At 43.5% G+C, this 27597-nt stretch overlaps 1 protein-coding gene across 1 annotated transcript in view; it reads right to left on the minus strand.

Annotated features, from left to right (window-relative positions):
* The window catches only part of mast2 (microtubule associated serine/threonine kinase 2), a gene marked incomplete at both ends in the record, with an annotated part of 153051 nt that overhangs the window by 8767 nt on the left and 116687 nt on the right, over positions 1 to 27597 (minus strand). The window contains 14 exons of the mRNA XM_079221530.1: positions 1411 to 1576; positions 1867 to 1999; positions 2242 to 2380; positions 2465 to 2673; positions 2829 to 2923; positions 3183 to 3250; positions 3386 to 3518; positions 5855 to 5956; positions 11483 to 11692; positions 12301 to 12376; positions 18365 to 18519; positions 20360 to 20438; positions 21566 to 21586; positions 22961 to 23036. Coding sequence (XP_079077656.1) covers positions 1411 to 1576; positions 1867 to 1999; positions 2242 to 2380; positions 2465 to 2673; positions 2829 to 2923; positions 3183 to 3250; positions 3386 to 3518; positions 5855 to 5956; positions 11483 to 11692; positions 12301 to 12376; positions 18365 to 18519; positions 20360 to 20438; positions 21566 to 21586; positions 22961 to 23036 — 1662 coding nt within the window. The remainder of the gene's footprint in view (positions 1 to 1410; positions 1577 to 1866; positions 2000 to 2241; positions 2381 to 2464; positions 2674 to 2828; positions 2924 to 3182; positions 3251 to 3385; positions 3519 to 5854; positions 5957 to 11482; positions 11693 to 12300; positions 12377 to 18364; positions 18520 to 20359; positions 20439 to 21565; positions 21587 to 22960; positions 23037 to 27597) is intronic.

Genomic DNA, 27597 nt, shown 5'->3' on the forward strand with positions numbered 1-27597 from the left:
TCACAGGCTTTTTATCTTCATAAACACATCATCCAACTAACATGACGTTCGTGTGAATTAATCCTGCTACATTTAGTCTTGGCGGTCCCACAGATGGCACCCGAGAGTCTTGCCCTACATGATGCACCTTGCTGACAATCATCCTGGAGACGGATAGAAAAATACATTCAAGGCACATGGGGGCCCTCAATTCTTTATCACCACGGCGCATCAATATGGAGAGACGGACTCAGACGGTCATAAAAGAGATATGCGGGGATCAATACAGGTTTATGATCATTGACTTGCCCTTTCATCAAAGGGAATGCGAGGGAGAAAAAGAAGGTAGAGGAGAAATCTCAATTGATTTCACTCCCTGTATGTCAAGGCTGTGCCTCTGTGCTGCAGGGTAACATCTCTATCTGTCCGTTTCTGAGGATCTTATCAAGTCAGCCTGGAAGCCCTCAGGCTGCCACATAAAACATTCACAATAAAGCAGACATACTGTGACAACATCTCCATTGGAGAACAGGAATGACACAACATCAATTGTTGAGAATTTGATCATGTGAGGATGACAAGTTACTTTTCTTTTGCACATTAAAGATTTCTACAAAGAGTCATTTAAAGTTCAGAAAACACCAGTGATGAAGAACATTCATTCTGGGGGAAAATATGATCATTCAATGGATTTATGATGGATGAAGTTCTATATTAATTGTTTCCTGTAATCTAGCCATACTGTGTGCAAATGTAAATTCACTTTAAAATACAGGGGCAGCGAATGTAAAGGGCAGTTCATTGAATCTTACATTTAAAAGGTTTTGGTCCGTGGTTGCCTTGTAAACCCCTCAAGTTGAATGTCTACTTGAGATATGAAACAAGTGATTTTCCCTTTTCTGTCTATTTAAAAAAAAAGAAGCTTAAACAAAGATTACAGATAATTATAGAAATCTCAATTTGTCTCAATATGCTTTGTGATTTTTCAGATTCTCATTAGTCCGTGACTGCGGTTGAACCCCGACCGCCAGCTCAGGAACGCTGGTTTAGATTATTAGCGCTTGCTGTAACAACAATGAACTGTTCTGGCTGGCGAGCTAACAGCGAACAGTAATATATTCATACCAATAGACTCCTGTCACAGAATACATTTGCTTCTTCGGTGCAGCAATTTATACTTACATGGATGGTGCCACACATCTAATTTAACAGCTTCATTTATTTCTGCTGCTATAAATTCAGGTGTGACCCTGATGTCTTGTGTGGGGGCTGTAAAGTGAGTTTCAACTGCTCAACAAAGATGCTAGTGCGTAAAATGTTATGCAAACTGACTGCGATGATGGCCAAAGCTGCAAACATATGATATGTATTGTAGAAAAGCAGAATTTGTTGTTAAACTGCAGTGACAGTCTGTCAGAATCGGCGACTCACCGCTGATGACCTGACCAAACAGCTCCTCTGGTGTGTCTCCGAAGAAAGGAGCACAGCCCACCAGGAACTCGTACAGGATGACTCCCATGGCCCACCAGTCCACCGGCTTCCCGTAGCCCTGGCGCAGGATCACCTCTGGGGCGATGTACTCTGGAGTGCCACACACCTGGAGAGGCATCAGCACAAAGGAAGTCAGCAAGTGGAACTGGAAGAATGCTTATCAGTTTTAATGATCACACCAGGGAGCAAATACACAGATATATCTTAACTGCACAGGCAAGTGGCTAAAAGAAATGCCTATGGACAATTATATGATTATCTGTAACTTAATCTCGTTAGATATCATCAGATTTATTGCAAAATAACACACACAAATTGAAAAGCTGTTGCAAATTTCATTATTTTGGGCCAAAAATACCACATACATAAACAAAATGTTAAGACGTTAGCTAGTACCTGTTTATCGAGGAACTCTCTGGTGTCCTTCTCTATGTGTCCTTCATACATGTTGGTGGTCAAACTCATCAAACCGATCTTTGAGAGACCGAAGTCTGTCAGCTTGATGTGTCCCATGGAGGTGATGAGAAGACTGCAGGAGAGCATTTGAAAAGTTAGGTCATGACTATATCTTAGAAGTGCTTCACCTTAAACTAATAATCCTCTGCAAGATTAGAAAAGCGCTATACAAGTACAAGTCCCATTTACCATTACAATACCATTACTCTGTGATTATACGTAATCCAATTAGAAAACACATACCTTAGTTTCATGAATGTGGTGAATATAAAATGAGGGTGGGCTGCGCATTGAAGTGAAAATAAGATGTCTTACTTGTCAGGTTTGAGGTCTCGGTGTACGATGCCATAATTGTGAAGATACTCCAACGCGAGGACGGTCTCTGCAAAGTACATCCGGGCCATGTCGACCGGCAGAGCTCCGATGTTCTTCAACAGCGTGGCGCAGTCTCCCCCTGCAGAGGACGCGCACCGCCTTAAACACAACACAACGGCTACCAGCGACCGTAAACTTACACCTATGGTCACGCTTATCTTACCCTCCACGTACTCCATCACCATGCAGAGGTGTCTCCTGGTCTCGAAAGAACAGAACATGGAGACGACAAACGGGTTCTCGGCAAACGTCAGGATGTCCCGTTCCACAAAGGCCTGCTGGATCTGGTTCCTCAGGATCAGGTTCTGCTTGTTGATCTTCTTCATGGCGAAGCGCTGCCGGGTCTCCTTGTGTCGCACCAGAAACACGGTGCTGCACAGGGGGACAGACAGACAGTCAGAGGTTTCAGTCGCAGCATACGGAGCGATCAATCAGTTTCAGTTAACGCCTTCATTTGTTATTTTGCAATGCAGCAATTATGTATTTATATTTTAATATCAAAAGATGTAAATGTTGTTCTTTCTAACCCGTAGGCGCCGTTACTGATGAGCTTGATGTTTTCAAAGTCTTCCTCACGAGGTGCTTTGGTTTTAGGCTGTGGAGGAGCTGCTGGGACTTGACCCTGAAACATAGCCAAGCAATGACAGAGCATGTTTATGATTAATAAGGGGATGGAAGGCACAACCTTATTTATTCATGCTCCAACTAGGACATTTATTTTATTTTATTAATTGACATATAAATACAAATGAAATGCATGTTAATTAAAGAGAAAGTAAACCTTTTACATCAGTTCCTTTTGCAGATGGAGTGTTGTATTAACTTCATGCCTCCAGACATGATGTCTATTAAACATGATAATGATAAGATTATGTACTCACATCCACCGACTCATCAGTCTCTGGAGTTTCTGGGTTCCCACTGTCATAGCTGCTCAGCTGGGCCATTTCTACAAAGAGACATATCAGTTACCAAACTGAGCAGAACAAATTATAATAATAAAGACACACATTTATCAATAAGGTCTCAATACACACAAAATAAAATAAAACAAAACAACAGCAGATAAGATGAAATAAAATACCCTCCAGGGGGTCCCTGGTGAGGCCCAGCTGGCTGATGATGTATCGGGGGATGTCGGACTTGATGCCTTGGCCCTCTTTGGCATGGCCCTCTGCTGCTTCCAACAAATGGTAGAACTCCTCAGGATCAAACTCCTGCAGGGAGAAAGACAAGGGGGAGGCAGGAGGGACGGAGTGAAGGGAGACAGGGGGAGGAAGGAAAGGCAAAGATGTCAGCTTGTAGAATGGCAACAAAAAAAACATCGATGAATATTTACAAAAATTACAAACCTTGTGTCAAGAATGTCATTTTCAATTACTTTTTGTTACTTTTCTTTGAAATCCAGCTGGATATAAGGCTATTTAAAATATAATTAAGTGTGACTAGTTTAGACTCCACTCTGACTTTAACTTCATTTCAAAGAGGATTCTGTTTTATTTTTTGTTCGGCCCATGTGCAAAGTCCTGTTTGAAGAATAATGTGACATTGGCATGTTAAACATGTAACTCCTTCATCTCCAGCGTGGACAATTTGTCAACATTGTCTTTTTGTTTTATAAATTGTGGCAACTTCCAGTCACTGTTTGATTGAGAGCAGAGCTTCATTCTTTTTAAATAAGGAATATACCCTGTCACTGGAAATGTTCCTTGCTTATTCAAATAAAATCCAACTGATTCAAAATGAGGTTTTTGCCAGTCTTGGTCTTTATCTCAAGCCCTCCAAGACCACAACAACCAGCACTTTGCTCGCAGTGTCCAAGAATAAAACAGCCTTCTCATTGGACAACAAACTGTGGCCTCTACAACAGCAGCAGAGTGAGAGGGGACGACTGGATGGACTGGGATATGAGCGGTGAACGGAGGTTTGTGTCCTCTGACAGAGACGTATAGACTGGCTGGAAGCAGGGGGGGGTGGGAAGTGAGGAAGGAGCCCCCAACACACACACACACACACACACACACACACACACACACACACACACACACACACACACACACCTAACCGTGTGCTTCCATTTGTAAAAACTCATCCTGAACGCTGTCACGGCTTCAGGAGCACGCAATTAGTCAAAACCACCAATGTGCGCTGGGGAAGCCTCCCTCTCTCCCCCTCTCCTCCTCCTCACCCTCCGCTGCCCCTCCAATTATCCCTCTGTCTTCTACGCTTGTTTTTTTTCTCTCCACTCCAGTCTTTATCTATTCTGTTCTCTTCACTGTCTCCCTCCTTGCCTCATTTCTGGGCTCAGACGGGGTCGGATTCAGCCGTTTGACCCCAGATTTGCTCCATCTCAACCCAAGCGGATGGAGCTCTGGTGCGAAGGAAGGAGAAAGTGCCTCTGCAGTTCATATATAAAAACCTGCCGTACCTGCTGAGAGGTGCTAATGTGTGTGCCTGTGTGTTTGTGTACATTAGGCTGATTTAAAATGCTCAGAGGAAGTCCATCAATGAATTGCTGTGGTTGAATCATTTCACAACAGGGAGCAGGAAGCTCTAAATTGTTTATTAACCAAGCGTGCAGTCGAGCTGTACAATATGAAAAAACTATTCCAGTTAATATCGCTTATATCTTTCATGGCGCTATTTCACAAAGACTCTAATTTACACCACAGCGCCTTGGCGTGATTAAAATGTGAAAATGACTCGTTGAGGATAACCAACCGAGACCAGGCTGATTAAAACAGTGGAGAAAAGTTAACTACGCTACATCCATATGACTGTAACATAATTTAACACGCAGTTCTCACATAAAGGCTTATTTGCATGCTTCCTGTGTGTGTTATGAACACAAGAGTCCTGCCGCCTGGCTTTCTGCTGCTTTAGTGGGACAATTCCCGCCCCTGTGTTATGTCCTGTGTTACTTTATTCATGGTTTAATGTAGTTTTTCTGCCTTTTATCTTCATCTTATTGTGGCATATCGTAATGATATCAGTGGTGGAAGAAGTACTCAGATACTGTACTTCTAAATAATGATTAAGTATTACACAGAAAAATGGCTCTTGTATGGTCTATAATAATACATCATGTCACTGCATTATTGTTGTTGGATTATTGCTGCTGAATCATGAATATGTAAGCAGCAGCTGGCCGAGACGGAACTCATTTTAACTACTTTATACTGTTGGCAGTTTCATTTGTAAAAATACATAACATTCAACTATTTTTGTATTATTGGCTCCAGCTGCAAGATAAATGTAGGGAAGTAAAAAGTACAACATTTGTATTACTTATTACTTATATCTTCAAGTATTAAAATTGCTGAAGCAGAACCAGTGATATTAACTTTTTCCATTCCACGCATTAAAACCCAACATCTACATTACCCACAATGCAATTTGATTTGGTCGAAGAGTCGGGTGTGTTATGCCAGTGGCAGTGGAGATGAGGAGCGGGCTGCAGAACTCTGCTGAGCTCACTCTCTCTCACTCCACGTCTCCAGATACTTTGTGTCGGTCCATCAGTGCATGTGGGGCGTGTGTGTTTTTTTCTCACCAGACACTCCAGCAGGCGCGCTGGCCGGGCGATGATGATCATCAGCTTCCTGACGAGCTGAGTGACGAAGGTAACCTCGACACTCTCGGAGCGCTCGTGAGCCTGGACACACAGGGACAACAAAAGCAACAGGAGGAAGGTCAGCTTGGAAACATGAGACGACAACACTTCACCTTCAGATTCTACGTTTACTTTCCATAGTTAGAATTCTTTAGACACACACAGGTGCAGAGTTAGGTTCTCTGTAGGAGATGGCTGACCCCTCATACTAATATCTGTTCATTGTCTTTAATCATATTTTCAATAATTCATCATCATGAAAATCTCCTTTGACCTTGAGGCTGTGCAAAGAATGTAGTAGTATTGAGTTTGTCCTTCGCAAACAAACAGCTTGAGGACAAACGGAGGTTGAGTCCTTCCCCACGGTGACACCTGAGAGGTAATCTAAATCAGAATGACCTCCGCCTCGCTCCCTGATATCCACCGTGAAATGTCTGTCAGTGTGGAGACAGAGCAATTTACCCAGCAATCCACTGTAACTGACTGGAAACGCATCTGGAGCAAACACTGATCCCCGGAAAGAAATGGGGTGGAAGCAAAGTGTGTGTGTGCATGTATGTGTGTCTGTGTAAAGTGGAAGCTGCAACAATTACAAACCCCCCACTGTAAAATATGTTTCATTCTCAGAGGGGTAATGTGAGTGTGTGTGTATGAATGCATACATACATACACACACACACGTATATATGTATGTACTATATTTATGTGTCAGACAGACTAACAGAGAGCCGGCTGGTGGTTCATAAACAAAGCATGTGCAGCTCAATGCTGTTTGTCTAACAGAGCTGTGCTGACAGTCGCAGACCCCCTTCTGAATTATTTATAACTGTAATGAGACTTGGAGGGGGGTCACGGTGTCTATATACTGTATGTGCACGCTAAATATGTATTAGGGGCTATATATGTAAGCGTGAAGGAGGCTGAATGTGTGTGTGTGTGTGTGTGTGTGTATGTGTGAGAGAGGTGACTGTACAGGCCAGTGATCGGTGAGTAATGGACAGCTGAGGGACAGACTCCCACTGCGCAGCGGTTAATTAACCAGTCAGAGAGTGTGTGTGTGTGTGTGTGTGTGTGTGAGAGAGAGACAGACTGTATATTCACTCTGCATGTCTAATGTGAGAGATTCCCTGGTGAGTTACACAGTATAGAAAATGTGCCTTAACAGCTTCTTTGCATGCGTGTACTGCAATATATATTCTGTAGATTTGAATTTACCACAAACATGGAGTGAATTAGAGTTCGAAGTTTTGACATAAATAAAGGATGGAAAAACCTTTCCTTGTCTTAGACACAAGAACACTCTGTAAATGAAGGATACACTTTTACATAAAGATTATCAAAATAACTGAATGATCATCATAAAGGCAACATTAAACACAAATTACTTTATATCTTATATCATATTTATTATAGCTTAGTTTAATGTAATATTGCTGAGTTTTTAAGACAACATTTTTAATATATTGAGTCTTTTTTTCGCAATTTTTTCAATTTATGAGGAAGATTAGGTTTTAGAAAAAAACAAGTTCCGTATTTACGGTTCGTCATAAATTTTTTTTATTTTTTATTTATTGTAAAATGTTCTACCTATGGAATGGAAAACTGAAAGTGGACAAAAGGGTGGCATTTTTTTCATTATTTTCATTCTAATGGCTTGACATCTGGATAATAAAGGTTGGATTACTGTGTTAGTTTATGGGTTTAATACGCGGTAAGCAATATTTCTTATTTTCTTTTAAATAATGTTTAATTTTTTAATTAATTTAAACACATATAGTTAGAATAAATTGGTTAAGGTCCAAACCGCAGAGGATAAAAAATATGTTTTATTTATGCTTATAGCTCCATCTATGTACTGTATTTTATACTGGGAAAAAAAGTCTAAACTTTGAATATTGATTTAGGGTCCAAGGTAAAAATATGTTTACTCGTTATTCCGCACAGCCATGTGAACATGCACGACATTCCAGGAGATCAAGCATCATGTGTCTTTTTGCAGTCAGGCAACTCGTCCTGAGCGAACGGGAAAGAGGTGACATCACCTATTGCAGAGCCTCATCACTTCCTCCACGCAGGCGATGTTTCTACCTCTCAAGCTGAGAGCCAATCAAAGCCAGATGTTAGCAGCTGCATCTGAGCCGCGATGAACGCGCTGGCGTTTCAGACGCGTGACGGATAACCAGAGCTGAGTTAGCATTCTGCCTTCCCCTCTGCCCTCAGGTGACCTGCAGGGGTCTAACAGGGTCTCCCTGGGGTTCCAGCAGAGGATGGCCTGGATGCAGGTTGCCATGACGACCGCCAGGCAGGTCACGACGGCCCCCCTGACATGGACGGATGAGGGAAAGGAAGAGAGGACGAGCGGTGGAGAAAAAGAGAGGGGGACGAAGGAGACGGGGTGAAGGTGGAGGAGAGATAAAAGACGAGAGCGGGAACAGAGCAGGACAGAAGGAGGAGAGGTGAGCCGGCCTCCTGCGAGCTCTGTAATGGGGTCATGACACGAGGGGAGGAGGAACGGATGGATGAATAAAGAAATGGATAAGCAAGGAGGACAAAGGCAAAGGACTGAGGCATTCCAAGACGAGAGGGAGTGGACGGATGAAAACTAGATTTCAACAGAGGAAGAATGGTTCTATACACTGAAAACACAAACCAGATATCACAACACTTGAAGGCTAGAGAGAGACTAAGAAGAAGACTTGGAGGCATCCTTCATCAATCCATAATGTCCCAAAGACACAACAACTAATCATGGGCATCCTATTAAGCTGCAGAACTTCCAAAAGAGTGAAATTGAGCATACTAAAAGCATTTATCTCCTTAACTACTTCATTATGAACTGATCCAGAAGAATCTATCAGAGTTCTCTCCATCACTGTCAGGCCACCAGCACCAATGGCCTGATGACTCATTAGAAAGTCTGCATTATTAACAGGCCACAGATGAAAACACCCACAGCAGTTGACTGATTACAGGAAGATTTAATAATTCACGCAATCTGTCATTGACCTCTGGAAAATGATCTCTTTGGAATATTTTCAAAACGTCTATTCAAGCAGGCTGCAACAAGCCCCACAGTTTTGGGTTTCACGTAAATTATAATAACAATTAAAATATTGAGGACTTGACAGGAAGTTACAACCCACTAAAAACAGTGAAAGGCAGCTCCTCTGAAACTACTTAAAGCAAAGTAGACCAAAGCTGAGCTGAAAGTGATTTCAAAGTTAGAGTGAGTTGATACACTGGACCTATTTATTCACCAGCATTAAAAGAAGTCTGACAGAAAGTACAGAGAAGGCTCGTCGTCGTCATCAGCGTACACAAGCGCCGACGTGCCAAGAAAAGCCTGATGGAGCCGAATCGAAATTGACTCAACTGTAATGATTGCGTCTGCCTCCTCTTCCTCCTCCTCCTCCCAGCTGTGAGTGAACACCTTCCACTTGCTCCTCCTCATCACATCCGCCAGCACCTCCTCCTCCTCCAGCCTCCTCTGCCACGAGATGCGAGACATGTTTCCGCCAAAAAGCCAAAACCACGAAACGAGGAATTTCCATAAAACAACGCAGGCGGGGAGGCTGTTTTCACACCTCCGTCCACCCGCTCACGGCCTCCATCCTCTCTTCTATCTGTGGGTCTGCTCCACCTGCTGCTCGGCCACTCGTCAAAAAAACAAACAACCCCCCCCAGCCTAATGCCGCCTAATTGATGATGTCATCATCCAGCCCCGCAATGCAGCTTCGGCGTCTTGTCCAGATGTGTTCAAGTCCAGTTCCTCCTCACACCCACCAAAAGCATTCGAAGCGGGCTTCATGCGTGTACATCCACCCCCCTCCCTCTGAGCCTGTCGGCCAATCAGAAACGGAGGAATCCCCTTGAATCCCCGCCCATCCCAAAAACCCTTCTACTGCACCTCCTTCACCCCTCCCGCTCGTCTGGGAGAGTCATCTGTCAGCCCCCGGTGACTACTGGAGTGTGAAATTAAAATCGGGAAGGATGTGTGTGTGTGTGTGTGTGTCTGTGTGTCTTTGATGGAGAGATAGTGTGTGTGTATGTGTGTCCTAGTAGAACAGAAGGTCAATAACAGGCCGGTGTGAGCCATAATGTCGCCCCCCCCCTCGGACCCTAGGCACTGGAAAACTGAGCTAATAGAGATGTCACCACTGCCACACACATGTAAATAAATGCATGTGTTCACAAACGTATAAACACACGCGTGAATACACAAAACCTGACCGGAGCGGCCCCGTCACGTCAAGCATCGGGTCAGAGTTGTTTGTCAGTAACAAACAGAGCAAGCGTGCGTGAAGGAATGTGCGTGAGAGCTGTCGCAACTGGGCCACAGTCTTTGCGCCTCGTATGACATCACGCCGGCGGTCGTAACCGTGATGAGCCGTGGGACGTTACACGGTAAACTGAGCGTGAGGCTGCCATAGTCAGGGTGGCTTCATCGATGTCCAGGACAGACTTTTCACACATCTGGACTTGTTATTTTAGGGGTCTGTAAACTCCTAATGATTTTGGAGGGAGTTGGGTCCATAGAGCAGAATTTGAAAAAGACAAAAGACTTGATGCAGTTATGCCGGTCAGTTCACAAAAAGTAAATATTGATTCGTTTTTTTAGAAAGACGTTCTTCCTTTTGTTTGCATTTTACATGTTCAGCTGATCTAACCTTGCACTGCCTAACAGCTGTTTTATTAGCAGCTAATTGAAGGTTTCCAGTTGAACACACCAATTTACATAATCCTTTACAGAGGCCTGCACACAAATTACCAGTTATTGTCTCGGAAATAATTAGGAAACTATTGGAGTCGTAAAATAAAAACTGTCGGAATTTGCTCACTACCTTTTAGTGCACTCAGAAAAGCACACGTTTAAAAGGGGCTGCATTCCAATTAGGTTTGACAGGCCCACGACGTTTGCTTTCTAGGACACTTAAATGAAACAAAGTCAGCTCTCAGGTTAATAGTTAAAGCCCTGCTTCACCATAATGAGTCAAAATGTGAAAGAATAAAAACGCCCCCCAGGTGGATCTTATCCTAACTGGTCACAACTTTGTGTGTTTTGAAACATCCCCATAAATGTAATATTCATTATAGCTCTAGATGTTTTTTTCAGTTAGATTTGAAATCTATTTAGTTTAATTCCCCTTTCTCTTCCTTGAGATTTAAATATTTATATTTAAATATTGTTTTAATGCATTTTGTGCCTCATCCAAAGCACTTCCAATGGCTTTATATTCTACTGGTGCCAAATAAATAAGAATGCCTAATGTAGCTGTTTAAAATCATGGATTAAAATAATATCTTCTTTTTTCAAATATTCCATCTTCAGGGGCGCATTTTTTCATCTCTTTTCTTTGAATGTACTTAAATACGCTTTTAATCTTTACATTATTACATTTTTTGTACTTTTTTATATATGAAAATGCACGAGGAATGCAATCAGGTTGCCAATGAATTTAAATGTTACACATAGGACAGAGTTCCTTCATCATTATAGAGTTACCTTCATAAGACTCTCTGCTATCTGTTGGCAGTGATAGTAAATAAGCAAGCTGTTGCTGCACTTACATCCTGCAGCAGCTTCTCCAGGTTCTCCTGGAGCTCGTAGAAGTAGCGGGAGGTGATGAGGCCCTCTCTGCTTTTCACCAGGCAGTCTCTGGACAGCTCTATCAGCTGGTGGTGGATGAAGCTCAGGACCCCGTCGGCCAGCGGGCAGACCTTGTCCGGGGCTGAGGCGCAGAGGAGCACAGCCAGACGCTCCTCCATCTGAGCCGTTGCCTGAGGGGAAGGGGGGGGGGGAGACAATTGGGAGGGAGGGAGGGGGTGAGGGGGGTATGAGTCATCGTACAGATCCAAACATACCAGACATATGGAGGAACGTACGTGACCAGAAACTGGATCCTTCTTATTAACACATGAGAAAATACTCCATGCACCATATTACGACACTATACACATCCTGATACAGTCATAACACTATATTCACACAGATAAAAAAAAAATATTTATAAAAACTAGACTTATCAATTCAAATGGCTGCCATATTGACTTTTTTCAAGAACATTGCTGTTACTGAAAACTCAACACTTCCTGCAGCAGCTTCACAGTAAAAGCCCTCCAGGAAAGAGCAGTGATTGAGCCTTTTAAAGTCTAAATCTATACAATCTGAGGCAAAATCTACTTTTTTTCTTTGTGAGCAGATCTAATCCTTATGACAATTTAGTTTTAGTCTCAAACAGCACAATTACGGTGATTAACACTTTTTTCCCAGTGACTTGTTTCCGGGTTTCGTTTGTCGATTCCTGCTCATTCTCCTCGCTCTTGCTCCTCTGCTACATCCGCAGAGCTTTTATTCTGAACAGGAAGTGTGTCCCAGCGGTACGAACCTTGGGAAACCTCTCCTTGTACACATGGTTCATCATCACGATCTCATGGTCGAAGGAGATTGGCGAACGCCCGGGGCTGGAAGGGAAGACAAACACAGATGAGCGGATACACTCGGTGGTCATTAGAAGCCTTAATAGCTCAAAAGTGTTGTCCTGAAATAAAGAAATGAATGAAAATAAAAGCAGCCGGTCATGAAGTTAGGAGTTCAACGTATGCATCAGCCTCCAGAAGCTCAGTCAGAGGACGACCCTCATGCTCTGTAGCAGTGGACCTCAGGCATTTTTCAATAATGAACCACCTTTGAAATATTAGAACCAAGGTACCGGATACCAGTTAACAGCTTAGGGCAGTAAACTATTGCATTGAAAATAGGAATGTTGAATACAAATTGTTTTTATTCAACCTATTATGGGATCATTATATTAGGATTAATGAATTACTTTTAAATTAACATTTCATGTTCCAGTGGCCCACAGTGTTTGAGAAACACTGCTCTGTAGATTCAGAAATCGGAAGTCTTTCTTGGCGTAAGAAACTATACATGGAATGAACGGGGTGTCGTCTGGGAGAATCTCCTTCCTGGACCACCGGCCGTTTACCTGTGACAAAGGGTCACAGGTAAGTGGATATTGATTTCAAGTCAAAGAAGTTGACAAAGGTCAGTACACATCTTCAGTACATACATACCTGCTCAGTGTGCATACTGTGGCATTCAGCAGTACTGGAGTAGCAAATGCTGTGGCACACCAAGTACATGTCTTCAAATTCAGGTAGCAAAAATAACCAGCGTTTATCTCTGTAACTTAATTTTATGATTTCATCCTTTTTTAATGTATTTATAGACAGAGAGAGAGCGAGCGGGAGAGAGAGAAAGATAAGTGCTAGTTTCTTTTCTAAAAAGATAAAGAATGGGTGATCTTCCACATTGCTTATCCCAGAGCTGCAGACACACAACTGACCAGACTGCATGTGACACGCAGGATTGGTCAGGTCACTCTGAACGGCGGGGAATAAAAGCTGGCTGGTGGCCACACGCGGTAACGGGTCCTCGGGGTCTTCATCATATGTGTTTCTGGAGCTGTGTAAACCCAAGACCATGACAGCGTCTGGACTCAGATGGCTGCACACACGGAACGGCAAAAAGAAAAAGGTAACACCTCTGGAGACCGGCGGACCTCGGACAATGTGTGTGTGTGTGTGTATGTGTGTGTAGCTGTCAGTAATAAACCAGGGCTGTCCGCAGCTCAACTGCCTCACTGCAGTGAGTGTTCGTCAGTTCTCAGGGGGTTTTATGACCCGACAGACTGACAGTGATGTCTCCTTCAGTCAGTGTCCGCTCCAACAGAATATCAATCCATCCTTCTTTCACACAGTGGACTCCATCTTCTCTATATTGCCCTCCTCCTGGGACCTATTCTATTGTGACACACACACACACACACACACACACACACACACACACACACACACACACACACACACACACCTCTACAATAGGGCAAAATAGCGACACCAGCAATATCCTTGACCTTTCTATGTCTCACTTTCCTGAGAATATGGGATGACGACGTGTGACAGGCAGGGCTCTTGTGTGTGTGTGTGTGTGTGTGTGTGTGTGTGTGTGAGTGAAAAATGTATTTCCAGGCAATTTTAGGCTTTGTTAGCCTGCTGTATTATTCATGACAGTCATTTATGACCGTAAACAAAACAAAATAAACTGCAGCTGCAATTTTAGTGTTAGATACACATGAAAATCATTTCTGATTTAAGATATATAATTTTGTCCCAAAATCCAATCTGCCATTGGAATTTTTTGTTTATAATCAATACTTGTTCCCTTGATATCAATTTGGTCTCATCCTGTATTGTTCTCCAAGATACAGACATTAACATTAAGAAGATAACAAAAATAAAAAGGGAACACTTTTACTGAGAGAATCAAATAACCCACAAAGTCTTGATAAGCAGCAGTCGTTACTTTTAACCTGGTGCTGGACAAAACATTATTCATAAAGTAAGAAAACTGGTCCAGTATTTATTTATTTCACTATATTTTACACAAAAAATCTAAAATGTTAATACAAATTAAAACAGTATTAATCAAAATAAAGAATTAACCAAACCAAACATAAAATAAAACTAAATATGAGCAGAAGTATTTTGATAAAATTCCTAGAGGGTGTTACAAGGTGAGAGAAAGGCAGGTGAGGTAAAGGAATTTGGGGCTCCAGATGGCTTTGTATGAGATGTTAGTATGAGTCATTGGTATACACACACACACACACACACACACACACACACACACACACACACACACACACACAGACACAGACACACAGGTGACCAGTGCGATGAGGTAATGCTGTAAGTCATCCATCGGCAGTTTAAAGTCCAATTACCAGCTTAATAGGAATGAGAGCAGCCTGAATGTGACACATGAGCTAAACCTCATGGAGGCCATTTATCATTACGCCAACACACACACGCACAGTAACTGTGCTTCCATTTTTCTTTTGTTTCCGCCTGCTTTGGTGTGATAATCACTTTGTTAAAATCCAACTATTTAATACCGCACTACTATTTAGATTTCCCACAGCAAGACATACATGTATTTATTTATGTCTTTTGTGTATTTTTAAACATTGTATGTATCATTACTTGAAGGATAATACAGTTAAAGTTGTAAAGAAACCCTAATTTGAGGTGGTTTCTACCAAACAGTGTTAAAACTATAAGTAAATAAAAGCCTTTCCAGTTGTTTTAAGATGAAAGCTTGCAGCAAAGATCAGAGTCCATAATGCCATAATCAATGCCTTGTTGTCATTTAAAGCAGCGAACCCAATCCTGCTTGAAAAGAACAGCGTGGTAGAAGTGTTTGGAATCAATTAGTAGAAACAAAAAACGTATTTACTCTGAACATTTAGTGGTAATTTGGGTGAACTGACCCTTTAAACGAAGCACAGCTTCACTGTGCACCGGCTCACAAACAAAGACTCAACCGTTACTGATGGACGCCAATCACTCGGCGCGCTGAACTTTAAAACCTTCCCTTCATGTTCGCGCTCTTGAAAAATACAAAAATTGATCAAAAACCCGGACAGCCGGCTCTGCCACCGGGCTCAGTAATTAAAGGTTAGCCTTGACAGAGATGGATTCAGAGCCACAGGCTGTTATGTACATTCTTTAATTTTCAAAGACTGTCGTCTTCATTCTTCTCTGTGTTATTCTTCCTGTGTGCTAGTGGCTCTCAGCAGCCTGAGCCTTTATTAAAATAAAGCTCCCGTTCAGAGAGCGAGCTGCAGAGGAGGTCGGAGTGGAATCCCCGGGATGAATAACACAAGAAAGCCAGACAAAGGCTAATTAGAGCACGGCTATATTTCTACTGTAATGGGAAATAAAAACCGCCTCGCGGCAATCCCCGTGAAAGACTTCTTCGTCATTATTTTGAGAAACGACCTTGGAAACGAGCCTTTGGAGGAAGTTGTGGGAAAGTACTTTTGTTTTAGAGCGGGGCAACAAGTTCAAAAGAGGGAGAAAGAAAGGAAATATTTATGAAATACAATAAGATAAAAAGTAAACCCCAGGGTGTTTGGTAAAATTGGATAATTAAAACATAGTTGAAAAGGTGTTTTTTTCTTTCTTCCCCTCCAGCTAAGTGGTGATGTCACATGTGACAAAAGGCCCTCAGAATGTAAAAGAGCTTTTTGGGAGACGGGGTAATTGAGGTAAATCAGACGAGACAGCGAATCAGATGGTGACGGTGAGGCGGGCGAGAGAGAGAGAGAGGTGAGGAGGGGAGAGAGAGAGAGAGGTGAGGAGGGGAGAGAGAGAGAGAGGTGAGGAGGGGAGAGAGAGAGAGAAAAATAACATTGATGCTTCACAACTGAGGCGGGCGACTCGGGAAATGAGGGGCCTAATTGACCGTGAAAGAGAGCTGGGTAGAATAGAGATGAGGTGTGTGTGTGTGTGTGTGTGTGTGTGTGTGTGTGTGTGTGTGTGTGTGTGTGTGTGTGTTAGCACAGTAACATCAACGTCCCACAACGATCGTTCACGATTCCACTGAAAACATCTCGGTAAAGATCTCCTGAAACCTTAAAGTGTTGGCAGGAGGAAGATGCTCTGGTTTAAAAACTGATTTGTTCTATTTGAAGAATAAAGGAGGAACCAGACCTTTATCTAAAACAAGCTTACTTCAGAGACAAACACCTCCTCCATGTTTACCTGCTCTCTTGATACATTCATTCTATTGTTTGTCTGACAATTCTATCTTGGAAAGCAGTTTGTAACCTTTGTTCTGGAAATTATTAGTATTATTTATTAGTATTTTTAAAGGAAGCTTTTAATGTGAAATATCTTCCCAGGAAGTATTGTAAATCACTGACAAGCTCAGCACTAGTCGAAAAATGTGGAAGATTAAGAATATTTAGTTAGAATAGATTTAGAATTTGTGTAGATGTGTGATTTACTGAACGTGACATGGCTGCTTGACGTGGGACAAGGGCTACTTTTGTATATGTTGCATTATGCGTGATATGATGGAACATAATATGTGCTTTTCCACACAGAAAGTCAATGGGGTGCAGCGACTGAAGCCTGTAGCGGTGGCACGTGAATGATGGATGGGTGTGGCTCTCTCACTACCAGTGTATGGAAGGGTGGATGGTGGCCGGGCGAGAGAGAGAGAGAGAGAGAGAGAGAGAGAGAGAGAGAGAGAGAGAGAGAGGGGGGAGAAGAAGTGATGGATGTACTGCCGAAACTAAACCGGACAAGAATGGGCTGACAGGTGGAGAATACAAATTAGACACGAACAGAGAAACCGTTAAATGATAATAAAAGAAGAAAAAAAAGCGGGAGACTGCCATCGCTCACATCAGAGTCATAAAATTAGCATATAATTGTGCTCTGCAGCTCATTTTCATTTGTTCACTCTCTCTCATACACAGACACACGTGTTCCTCCCCCTGGCTCCAATCATCATCATCATCATCATCTCTCCTCTCGGTCCTCTCTCTCTCCACATTGTCTTGTTCCCCACACCCTTCAATTCTCAGTACGTTCTCCTCTTACTAGTATCTTCATTTGGGGTATTCTATCAATTTGGAAGTGGATCCAAAAGTGAAGTGGCTAATAGAAACCGGGCCCTAATCCTCAGTCTGCCTCTCTGTTGGTTATTTATCAGCGCTTGCAGACCGCTCACTAAGAGCTTTTTAATGACACTCGCTGCTGGCGGACTAATATGATGTCAGGCTGTCCACCGAGGCTCGTCCACGCTGCACATGAGGGGGAGACTGTTGGCTGCAGCCTCGACAACTTTTCAAAGTCACCTTCGCGGATGTTAAGTTGCTGCTACTTTGGTTTTGGCAGCTTTGTTTATGATATTTCTGATAAAAGCTGGAACACTTTGTAACCTGTCGTTGTCTACGTGAATTACCCCGGGGATGGAAAATCTATCTTTTACCTTTTTGGGATTTCTAATTGTGTCTTATTTTTAGAAGTTATATGAGGATGCAGTGTGATGGCGGATTACCTCAGATGGCACTTCTCTTCTCACACACACACCTACACACACACACACACACACACACACACACACAGCTTGACATCAGTCAGTAAACACGGTGGGACTCCAATCAGATAAACCCCACGCAACTCTGTCTCGCCTCCTTTCATCTCAGAGGACAAAATAATTAAATATCTCCCCGCAAATAAACTGAGATGAAGACGGGGATGAAGCTGCCGAGACAAAAGATGGAGGTGAGACACTAAGTGTGAGTGAGGAGAGAGAGAGAGAGAGAAGAAGAAAAAAAAGATGGAAATAAAAGAAAAGTTGAAAGAAGGATGACACAGAGAGGCAGTGACAAGTGGACAGACATTTGAGCGGCAGATGGACAGTGTGAAGAGACAGGTGATTGTCTCGCTTATAAACACCTGTCATGGACACGTCACGGGGACGAGTCCGACCTTTCTGGAGGCCGATGCACAAGCACACTCTACCGAGCCCGCTTAGGCTTTGCGCGCCCCGTTTGTGCGGCTGCACGGTGGAACCTTTGCCTGACCCCTCACCTGAGGCTGCGGGAGCGCGGTCTCATATTGGGGGAGCGGCGGCCCTCCTCGTCCGTGATGCTCTCGGAGCTGAAGTGCTTGGTGAGGAAGTGCAGCTCGTCCGGCGTGGGCTGGAAGGGCAGCTGGTGCAGCTTCTCCTGAGATGAACAGGAGGACTGTGAGAGGAGGAGCACAGAGGGAGCACAGATTACAACCAGCGCTGGAGCTACTGCGGGGTTTGGCTGGGGCTCGGCTACGAGCAGGACGGGGTAGTTAGATACAGGAGGGGACGGGGAATGCGGGTCACGTTCAGGGTTGACACAGGCGCTTGGTGAGATTCTAACCCTAAAACTGGGATTGAGAGCGTTGAGTGACTGGTCTGTGAGTACGAGTGGTCAAATGCCAACCACATCAGGTTATGCATGGATGTTAAAATATGAGATCATGAACATCTATTGTTTAACGACCTTAATCCGGCAGCTTTATGCAAAACATTAGACCTAGAGTCCCTTTACAAAGTTTCCGCTGCAGCTACAGATAGCATTCAATTTACTGTGATCTTTTTCAGATCTATATCTGATCTATATCTAGGCCTCTTTTCCTCTGCTGTCCTCACGCTGTTTGTGTGACTAGAGACTGCAATCGAACCATTGGTTTTCAGATGACGTCACAAAGTGGGCAACATATGACGAGCCACTTAATTCGTGCTGGTGTGATGATTATTAAAATAAAAATGTGGCCTTGATTCATCTGGCCTACAGGGCTTCTTTGTTGCGGACAGGAGCGACATGCAGCTCACCAGCTACTGGAGATGTAGTGTGTTGATGTACAGGCAGTGGCTGGATCGTGCATTTTCGACATGGGCCTTCTGTGCCGTCTGATATTGTTTACATAAATACGCGCATGACGGGATGCAGCGTCATTAACGGACAATGCATGTAGTCCACATCAACAAGAGCCAGTCACATTTAGTTATAACAAAACATGACAAAACAATCCAACAAAACTGCGGCACTAAAACACCGAACACTCAAGAGCACGAGCCAGAAGGAACGATATTAACTACCGTAAAATTCGCCACCACGCTCACCCGAGGAGGCGCAATGGTAAACAGGCTGATGGCAATGACAAAATAAGCTAATAGGGAAAAATTATTATAATACATGCAGTGTATTTGTGAAAAACAATTACATTATAAAATAGCTATAACTTTGTGATTCTAATTAGGCCAGCAGAGAAGGCTTAGCAGGCCCTGACGGCCCCACCACTGTGTACAGTGAACCACCAAATATCGGGATTGAAACTAGGCTAAATTTGGTTTAAAAATGTACATTTTATTAGACGTCTAGGATGCATAAAAGGGCTGTATATAAGTGAAGTAGGTCCAAAACACACAGCCATTACAATGATTTTAAAAGAGTACTTATACGTTAAAATGTACCCCACTTTCAACTTGCATGTCTAGAAGTCTGATGGCTTATAAAGGATCAAATCAGTCATTACTGAGCACCGAGGGAAGTCCTTTTCATCTAACAAGTCATTTATTTCCTCCTCTGTACATACAGGGAGCTAGCAGGCGAGCCAGCAGTCTGGATCTGCGCGTTAAGAGCTCGCACAGCCAGCTCACTCAACTCGCTGCCTTTGAAGCACGCTGGGCCTCATTCTACAGGCGGGCAGGCACAAAGAAGCCTGCACACCGGGGTTTTAGGAAGGAATAGAAGAAGGTGAAGCAGAGGGATTAGACCAGAGGGACTGATGGTATGTCTCAGGGAGTGGAGGGAGGAAGAAGAGGAGAAACAAGAGCAGGAGGCAAGAGTACACTTGAGGGCATCATAGGGGAGGAAGGAAGGAGAGGACGGTAGGATGAAGAGTGCATCGTGGTCGAGGGAGGATGTGTTGGCCTGTTGCATGGCAGTAAAGTCAGAGGCAGCAGACAGCGTTTTCTATTTGAATTGTTTTCATAATGAAATACGTGGCGTTGCATGCAGAGACATAAAGTGAAGTCGAGATATTTACCGAGACAGTGGAGCTGGGAGTGTTGGTGCCATAGCCGGAGGAAGGCAACGAGGCCAGAGACCAGCGTCTGCCATCCGTCCTGAGGGACAGACAGAGATGGAGAATAAAGCGATGAAGACATCAACAACAACACACATAACATAACAGCCATATCAAGGAGATGCGGCACCATCACATACAGCAAAATGAAGCGTTGCAGTTGGAGGAGGGAAAATGCAAACACAAGGCTAAGATGGACTCAACGGTGCAGGCAAAGCCACGAGGAGGATCCACTGAGACTCTGCAGACATGAGGGAAAGCATGGCGGAGTCCCAACACCTTTAGGATCTGATGCATTGAAAAGGAAGCCAGCTGTTCCATATAAAGACGCACACTGCCAACAATTACTTCCTGTGTGTGTCTCGCAACGTCAAGCCCATCGGTTTCTTCTGAAGACATACATCTTTGAAAAGATTTTTGTTTTAAAAAGACTCAGTAATTTCCTTTAACAGCTTGTCACTGTTGTTTTTAATCAAACAGGAGGAAATAGTGCATTTGTTGGGGACTATTTTCAGCGGTGGATTAATCCACACTGGGTGCTGAAGTGAGTGTTTGTGGCAGCAAGATTGTGTATGTGTGTGTGTGTGTGTCTGTGTGTGCTCATGGGGATAAAGGAATGTGTCACTCTGCGCAACACTGTGGCTCATTGATGTGTATGAGTTAATAGTTTCTGGTCAACAATGGAGCATATTACACAGAGGAAGAAGATATATCAGGCTTTGATACGCACACAATACTTGTTAGAAGGTACATTCTCTGTTGGCTTTTGGTCTGCACATGTTATTTATTGTCAAAACATTGAAAATATGCACTATCACCAGCCTTATCTTTGCAGGAACAACCAGAAATGAATGCAGGGTTTCTTGACATGTTGTGACCCCTCTCCTCAAGCCTTTTGGGTCCCAAAGATTCTCATCACTCCAGAGTTCTTTTTTTTGTGTTGTTGTTTTTTGGGGGAAGGCTCAGTGAGTGTCGCAGCAGTTGAAAAGATTGTTCCTCTTTTTAAATTGCATTCATGTGCACTGCTGGGCTGAAGGAGAGGAGACCCTGCAGGGTACTTGCTGAGGTCAAATACTGCGTGTGTGCTCAGCCATGCAGGACGGAGCGCAGGAAGGTGGCGGCAGAAAGACGCAGAAAAAAGGTCTAAGGTCGAAACTGAGAGGTTACCTGTCAGCCCTGTGTCCGTGACTGTGGGAGACAAGACAGTGGTGTTGTTTTTATAGCTGTGGGCAGCGTCACTGACACACACTCTTCAAGCCTGTCCTAGCCCTCAAGTTTTTTGAACAATTAAAAACAAGACACACGGAATTAAATAACTAATTCAGCTAATCCAAGGCAAACACAACCAAACCAAATACTTCCTAAAGACTTGTGTGGCTGCAAGAGGTTGATTCAATTCTAGCATTTTATTCTAGTAATATAACATGTAATTATTATAAGATAATATTTAAAATACATAGCATCATATGAATACATTTATGAAAAAATTACAATGTAGCCATTAAATTGTGAAAAAAAAAACATTGCTCATAACTATCAAATATACATTTTTCCTGATAATTATTATTTTCAGACTAATATAAAGTCCAGATTGCTACAAATTGTTTCAGGACGTTTGGGCCATTTTTAATACATGTTGTCCATAATAAAAATATTTAAAAAAGAGCCAAACACAACAAAAAGAAAAGTAAGAGCGTTTTGTACATCCAGCAAAAGACCCGTCATATCAAACTCCACCACATGGTGTCACTGTTGTTCCAGCATCTCCAGCTTCTACAGGACTGAGGTCAGCAGTCGGACAGAGAGGGATTTACAATTTAAATCAACATTAATGCTCTTTTTGGCTGCTGCACTGCTGTCATACGATGAAGTTGTCTAGGGCAATAGCCCCAGGGTTTGTTAAAGGTGTGTTCCCATGGAAACATCATCTTTAATGAAGATTTAAGAGGCAGGCTTGCTGAGAAAGTCTTTATATTTTATCAAACTTTGGTAAAACATCTTTTTTTAATCTTGGATTTAAAAATCACACAAGTCCCCGCACATGCGACGTCTCTGTCACAGGAATGCACACACACACACACACACACTCACACACACACTCCCTTCTTCCCTCTCAGTAATTACTATCTGAGCTGGGAGCCCAGACAGATAAGAGGTTTATTAATCCGGGTTTGAGTGACAGCCTCAGAGTGATCATCTGCCTCCTCATCTGCTCGCACACTATCATCAGCTGCAGCTCGGCTCTTTAAAAGATAGACATTAAAAGCTGAAGAGCAGCTCATCCATCCGTCTATTTCCTCCCTTCCCGTCTGAATGCGGTGCTTTATTCTCCACAAACTACTAATAAGTGTGCTGTTAAACAAGGTAAAAAGTGACATGACCTGCTGCAATTGTGATGGAGAAACAATGGAGAGAAAACACACACGAGGAGCAGCAGTCTTGTTCGCCGGCTGTGACCCACACACACACACACACACACACACACACACACACACACACACACACACACACACACACACACACCTGCACAACATGAGTGTGTGTGTTTTCGGTGAGCCTCACCTGCGTGCAGGAACAAAGGAGAAGTGTGCAGCTGTGTTGGGGGAGAAGTTGCGAGGGCTGTCCAGTGGGCTGGTACCTGAGAGAGGAGGAGGAGAAAGAATGAGCACGATGAAGACACCAGCTCTATTTCTATGTATTTACCGAGCACAGGAAATGAGCTGTGCAGCAACAAATCACCATGGTGAACAACAGAGTCGGAGCTGATGAGTAAATACGACAGATTGGACACAAACTGCTTATTTGTTAATGTTCGTCATTCATCCAAAGAACAGGAAAAGATCCCTGTTATATGCAGTGCAACAGGCTTTTCCCTGCTGCATGTTATGGGAAAGCACACCCTGACAAATTATAAATGAAAAGATAAAAAATAACGTGCGCATGAAAACATGGTGTGACGTGTTCCGCTTGGTCACATGTCCTCCCTCCTCCCCTGAGCTTTGTGCCCCTCGCACAGAGCTGCCGGTCGCGTTGGTGTCGGAAATTAAAGTAAGATTCGGCTGCAACAGCTGTGTGTTGGTGCAAAAGGCCGTTCCACACATTCCCTCGTGACCCTGAACCCGATCTAGACATTACCCGCTAATGTATGTCCGAAATCTGTTGAACCGTAATCTTTAAACAGAGTTTAAAAAGTCACGGTGACGTCCGATTGATGTGCGAATAAACTCTTGTGAGTGTCATGTTTCTTTAAAACCATTGAGAAGTTGTTCTTTTTCCAGTTTTTAGACAGAGCAACCTCCGCGTCAACTGGGAACCTCGTTGTCAGGAATAAATAAATAAAACACAAATAGGCTCCATGGAGTCAAGGTCACACTGAATAATCAAGTGAATAGGAAACTGTGTGATGCTCAGGCTGCACAAACATCTGTCTTCGTGTTTCAGGAGAGGAAACATCGAGGCACTGAACATAAAACATCCGCAGTGAAACGGACACCGAGAAAACAGACGATCCTCTTCTGCATCAAGCGGGGATAATTTAATAAGCGCACTGACACATGGGTACATAAATGCGTGATGGATAGGAATATTCAAGGCCGCTCTCTCTGCAGGGACACGCGGCGCTCTGAGTGGTGCTGCTGAGATGTCAGCGGAGGGTGGCGGACGAGAGATTAAGTGGTCGGATATTTCCACATCAATTATGCATTTTCTTTCCTCAGCAGCCCGTCTGGACGGAGCGGGAACTCAAATATTAATAAGAGCATTTGCTCTCTGTCAAATAGGAATATCCGTCTCTGTCTGAAGCTGCGGAACATGTATGTGCATACTCCGGCGAGCACGTGTGTCATTACTCAAACAGGAGCTTGTTAGTTTCCATCAAACTCCGCGTGATCCCGCGTGTTGCGTGGATGACAGAGGACACAGAGGGACACTGTCACACCTCATGGCTCCGGCTGTGTGTGTCTGTGTGTGTGTGTGTGTGTGTGTGTGTGTGTGTGTGTGTGTGTGTGTGTGTGTGTGTGTGTGGACCATTCGTCAATGTAAGAAGGCAGATGCAAAACTTAGAAATCCATCTCTCTCTGTGAAGAACAATCACACACAGCCGCGAGGTGTAAACTTCTGACGGGCATTTCCCTAATTTACAGAATAACTGAACAGATTCATGAGAGCAAAAATGACGGATCTTATGTCTGAAAGGAAACGAAACAAATGTGCTGTGAAAGCTATTGGACATTGATACATAGTTTATACAAAGTTCGTATGATTAACCATTTGCGCACCAAGCACAAGGAGACAACAGCAGAGACGGATAACAGGCGGCCGGCCTCTCTTCAGCTCACTTGCTCGCAGTCGTTGTGATGTCACCAGGTTAGAGGTTAGCCAGCTCGACACTAATGTTGACTGGAGATTGTGCTCCCGATAGGCTTGGTGGAAGGAAAAGATTTTTGCGAGCTGATGGCGTCTGTTGAGCTGGAGTGAAAGCTACCAACAACTACCAGAGAGGAGAAGATGCCCTTTATTTCGGACCCCTGTTCTTAAAAAAATCTATTTGTGAGAACTCGTATATGGATATTACTTAAAAACACCCATGGCTAGTGGCTATGTGCCAATGTTATTATTTAAATTCTCAAGTACTCATCTCAGCCTTAAAGCTCCTGTATTAGTTGGACGAGAGATCATGAACATGAATAACGTTGCTATCTCTACAACTGGTCTGAGATCAGTTGTGTCCTTTAGTGTGAGAAGCACAGCAATAAAGAGATGTTGAAGGTCTTGTCGTGTGCACTGAGCTTTAAGTGGACAGCAACATGGGACACAAGTTGTAAAAAAGGATGGAGATGGAGGGAATTAGATTCAACAACCTGAGGAACATGGACGGTTTTCCATTTCAGGTTTTGTTCCTGAGAAATAAGCCGATAAATTGGCGCTGAGATGACAGGTTGTTGGGTTGCTGCCCGTCTGTTTGTTTGCATGGTGCTCCGGTTTCTTTTAGTTTTTTTCCCCACTGACCTACAAGCAGCCACTGGTCACGTCTGTCATTCAGGACCATCAGCCAAAGCCTCAAAGGGTCCCACTGACCCGCACTGAACCGAGACTAGAAACACCGCAACGCCTCATTTCTACCACACAGTCATGTGATGTCCACACAATGACTTCCAGCATGCTGACATATTCTGATTGGCTCCATAGAGGGTAGAAAAAAGACCTCAAATCACTTCTGAAATCTATTTGAATAATACTTTAAAATCACCGTGTGGATCGTGCTCTGAAAGTGAAAAGTAAATCCCGGCTGAGCGTACCCGGTAGGCGGTCTCATCACTGCAGATATAGAAGCCGCTTTGCTGTCACATTTTTTAGAAGGTTTTTTTGTGCAGCTGACAGTGACCTACTTTAGCAAAGACGAAGACATACACCGGCGTACGAGATACATGCAAATGTATTATCTGCTTTGTGCTTCTTCAGTCTCGCTGCCTCTCCGGGGAGAGTGCGGTTGGGATGACAAAACACAGCTATAATTGGGGAGGGGGCGGAAAGACAAAAAAAAATGAAAACGTCTTGTGTTTTCTTGAGTGTGTGACAGGAGTAAAAGAAAAGCTTGACTCCCATGCCGTCTTTCTTCCTGTCCTGCAGTACAATTACAAAGTCGTGCGGCGGTTGTTTGACGGAGTTCTTCAGAAGTCAGATCACACTCAGCTGCCAATCACCAGCTGGCCTTTACCAAATGTCAGCCAGGAGGAGAGAGGAGAGTTCAGGGCCGGTGGAGGGAAAGAAAGAGAGAAAGGGTGAATGTTGAGGAGGAGAGAATGAAAGGAGACGTTACGGAGATGACAAGGAACTTTAGTGAGGAAGAAAGAAAGAGACAGAAGAAGTGAGGAGGAGGGGGCGAGAGAGGAAACGAGGGATTTATGCATCGCTTTCAGCATTTAATAAAAGTCATTTTTGGAGACGATTGGTCCTCATCAGCCCCTCAGGATATTAGACCTTGAGGAATCTCCATTTGATTAGCAGCAAATGGCTGGGTGATTGAAGCCATGATGAAAGAGCGAGAGTTGGAAAGGAAGAGCAATCACGTATGTGTAAGGAGGGTCTGTGGGAATGGAGGGAAAGGCTTAATGGCCTCCAGTGGTGCATATTAATTAGTAAAGTAGCAGCTAGCGGTGAGATATCACGGACACGGATCAGACGAGATAAAGGTTTCTGTTAACGTGTTCGTTTCTGTGGAGGTAATATCAAACTGAGCAGAAGGCTAAAAACCACCATTTAAGCTTTTATTCAAACATTTGATCCGAAATAGATCAAAGCTACAGTAAGTGTGCAGCAACACGAGAGAAAATGAAAATCACAACATGAACTACTGACGTTTAATAGGAGAAGTCTGGGACACAAAGACAGAGACTGCGAGATTGCTGGCAGTGTTACCATGGCAACACAGCAGGCACATCAGTCGGGCGGCAGGACGGAAAAATGTAATAAACAGAGGAAGAGGTGGAAGGATGGAGCGAAGGATGGACAGAGTGTAGTGGACGCTGCACCGCAATGGGACCCCCAAAAAGGCAACCGATATGGCCAAAATCTTCCATCTCGATACAGGTCATTTAATATCTCGATAAAAATATATAAGCACGATACAGCCAAGCCAATACATAAATTATTAATCTATTAGAATTTCACAGCAAGGCCTATTTTTGTATACGCCTTTGTGAATTAAATACTTCATAGTTCAATACTACTTTAGTGCAACATTAACAGATTATCAAAGAAATTTGACTTTGTTAGTGCTCGTTATCGTCGATTATACTGAATTATGGCCCAGCCCTACAAAGAGACACAAAAAGTCAGGGTGTCTTGCTCCAACGCTGAAGAGGTGGCGGGTCTACCGTCTCATAATCCATCCACAAATTATTTTTTAGAAGCTCCCAAACATGCTTTAAGCTTCTCAGTCACCAGCCAAAAGTCTTCTTCCATTCACCTGCATCTTAAAGTCCCTTGTTAGCCTCAAATATAGATTTGCTTTATTATCGAGAGAGAGAGAGAGAAAGAGAGAGAGAGAGAGAGAGAGAGAGAGAGAGAGAGAGAGCGCCCCTTAACCACTCAGCAACGATGAGGCCGCACATTCAACATCTATTGTGAATGATTACGTTCAGGGTGACGTGCCATGGGAATTTCTAAATAAAAGCGTATCCTAAAAAGGTATATGCGTC

This window comes from Taurulus bubalis, assembly GCF_910589615.1.
Source record: "Taurulus bubalis genome assembly, chromosome: 7".
Taxonomy (NCBI): domain Eukaryota; kingdom Metazoa; phylum Chordata; class Actinopteri; order Perciformes; family Cottidae; genus Taurulus; species Taurulus bubalis.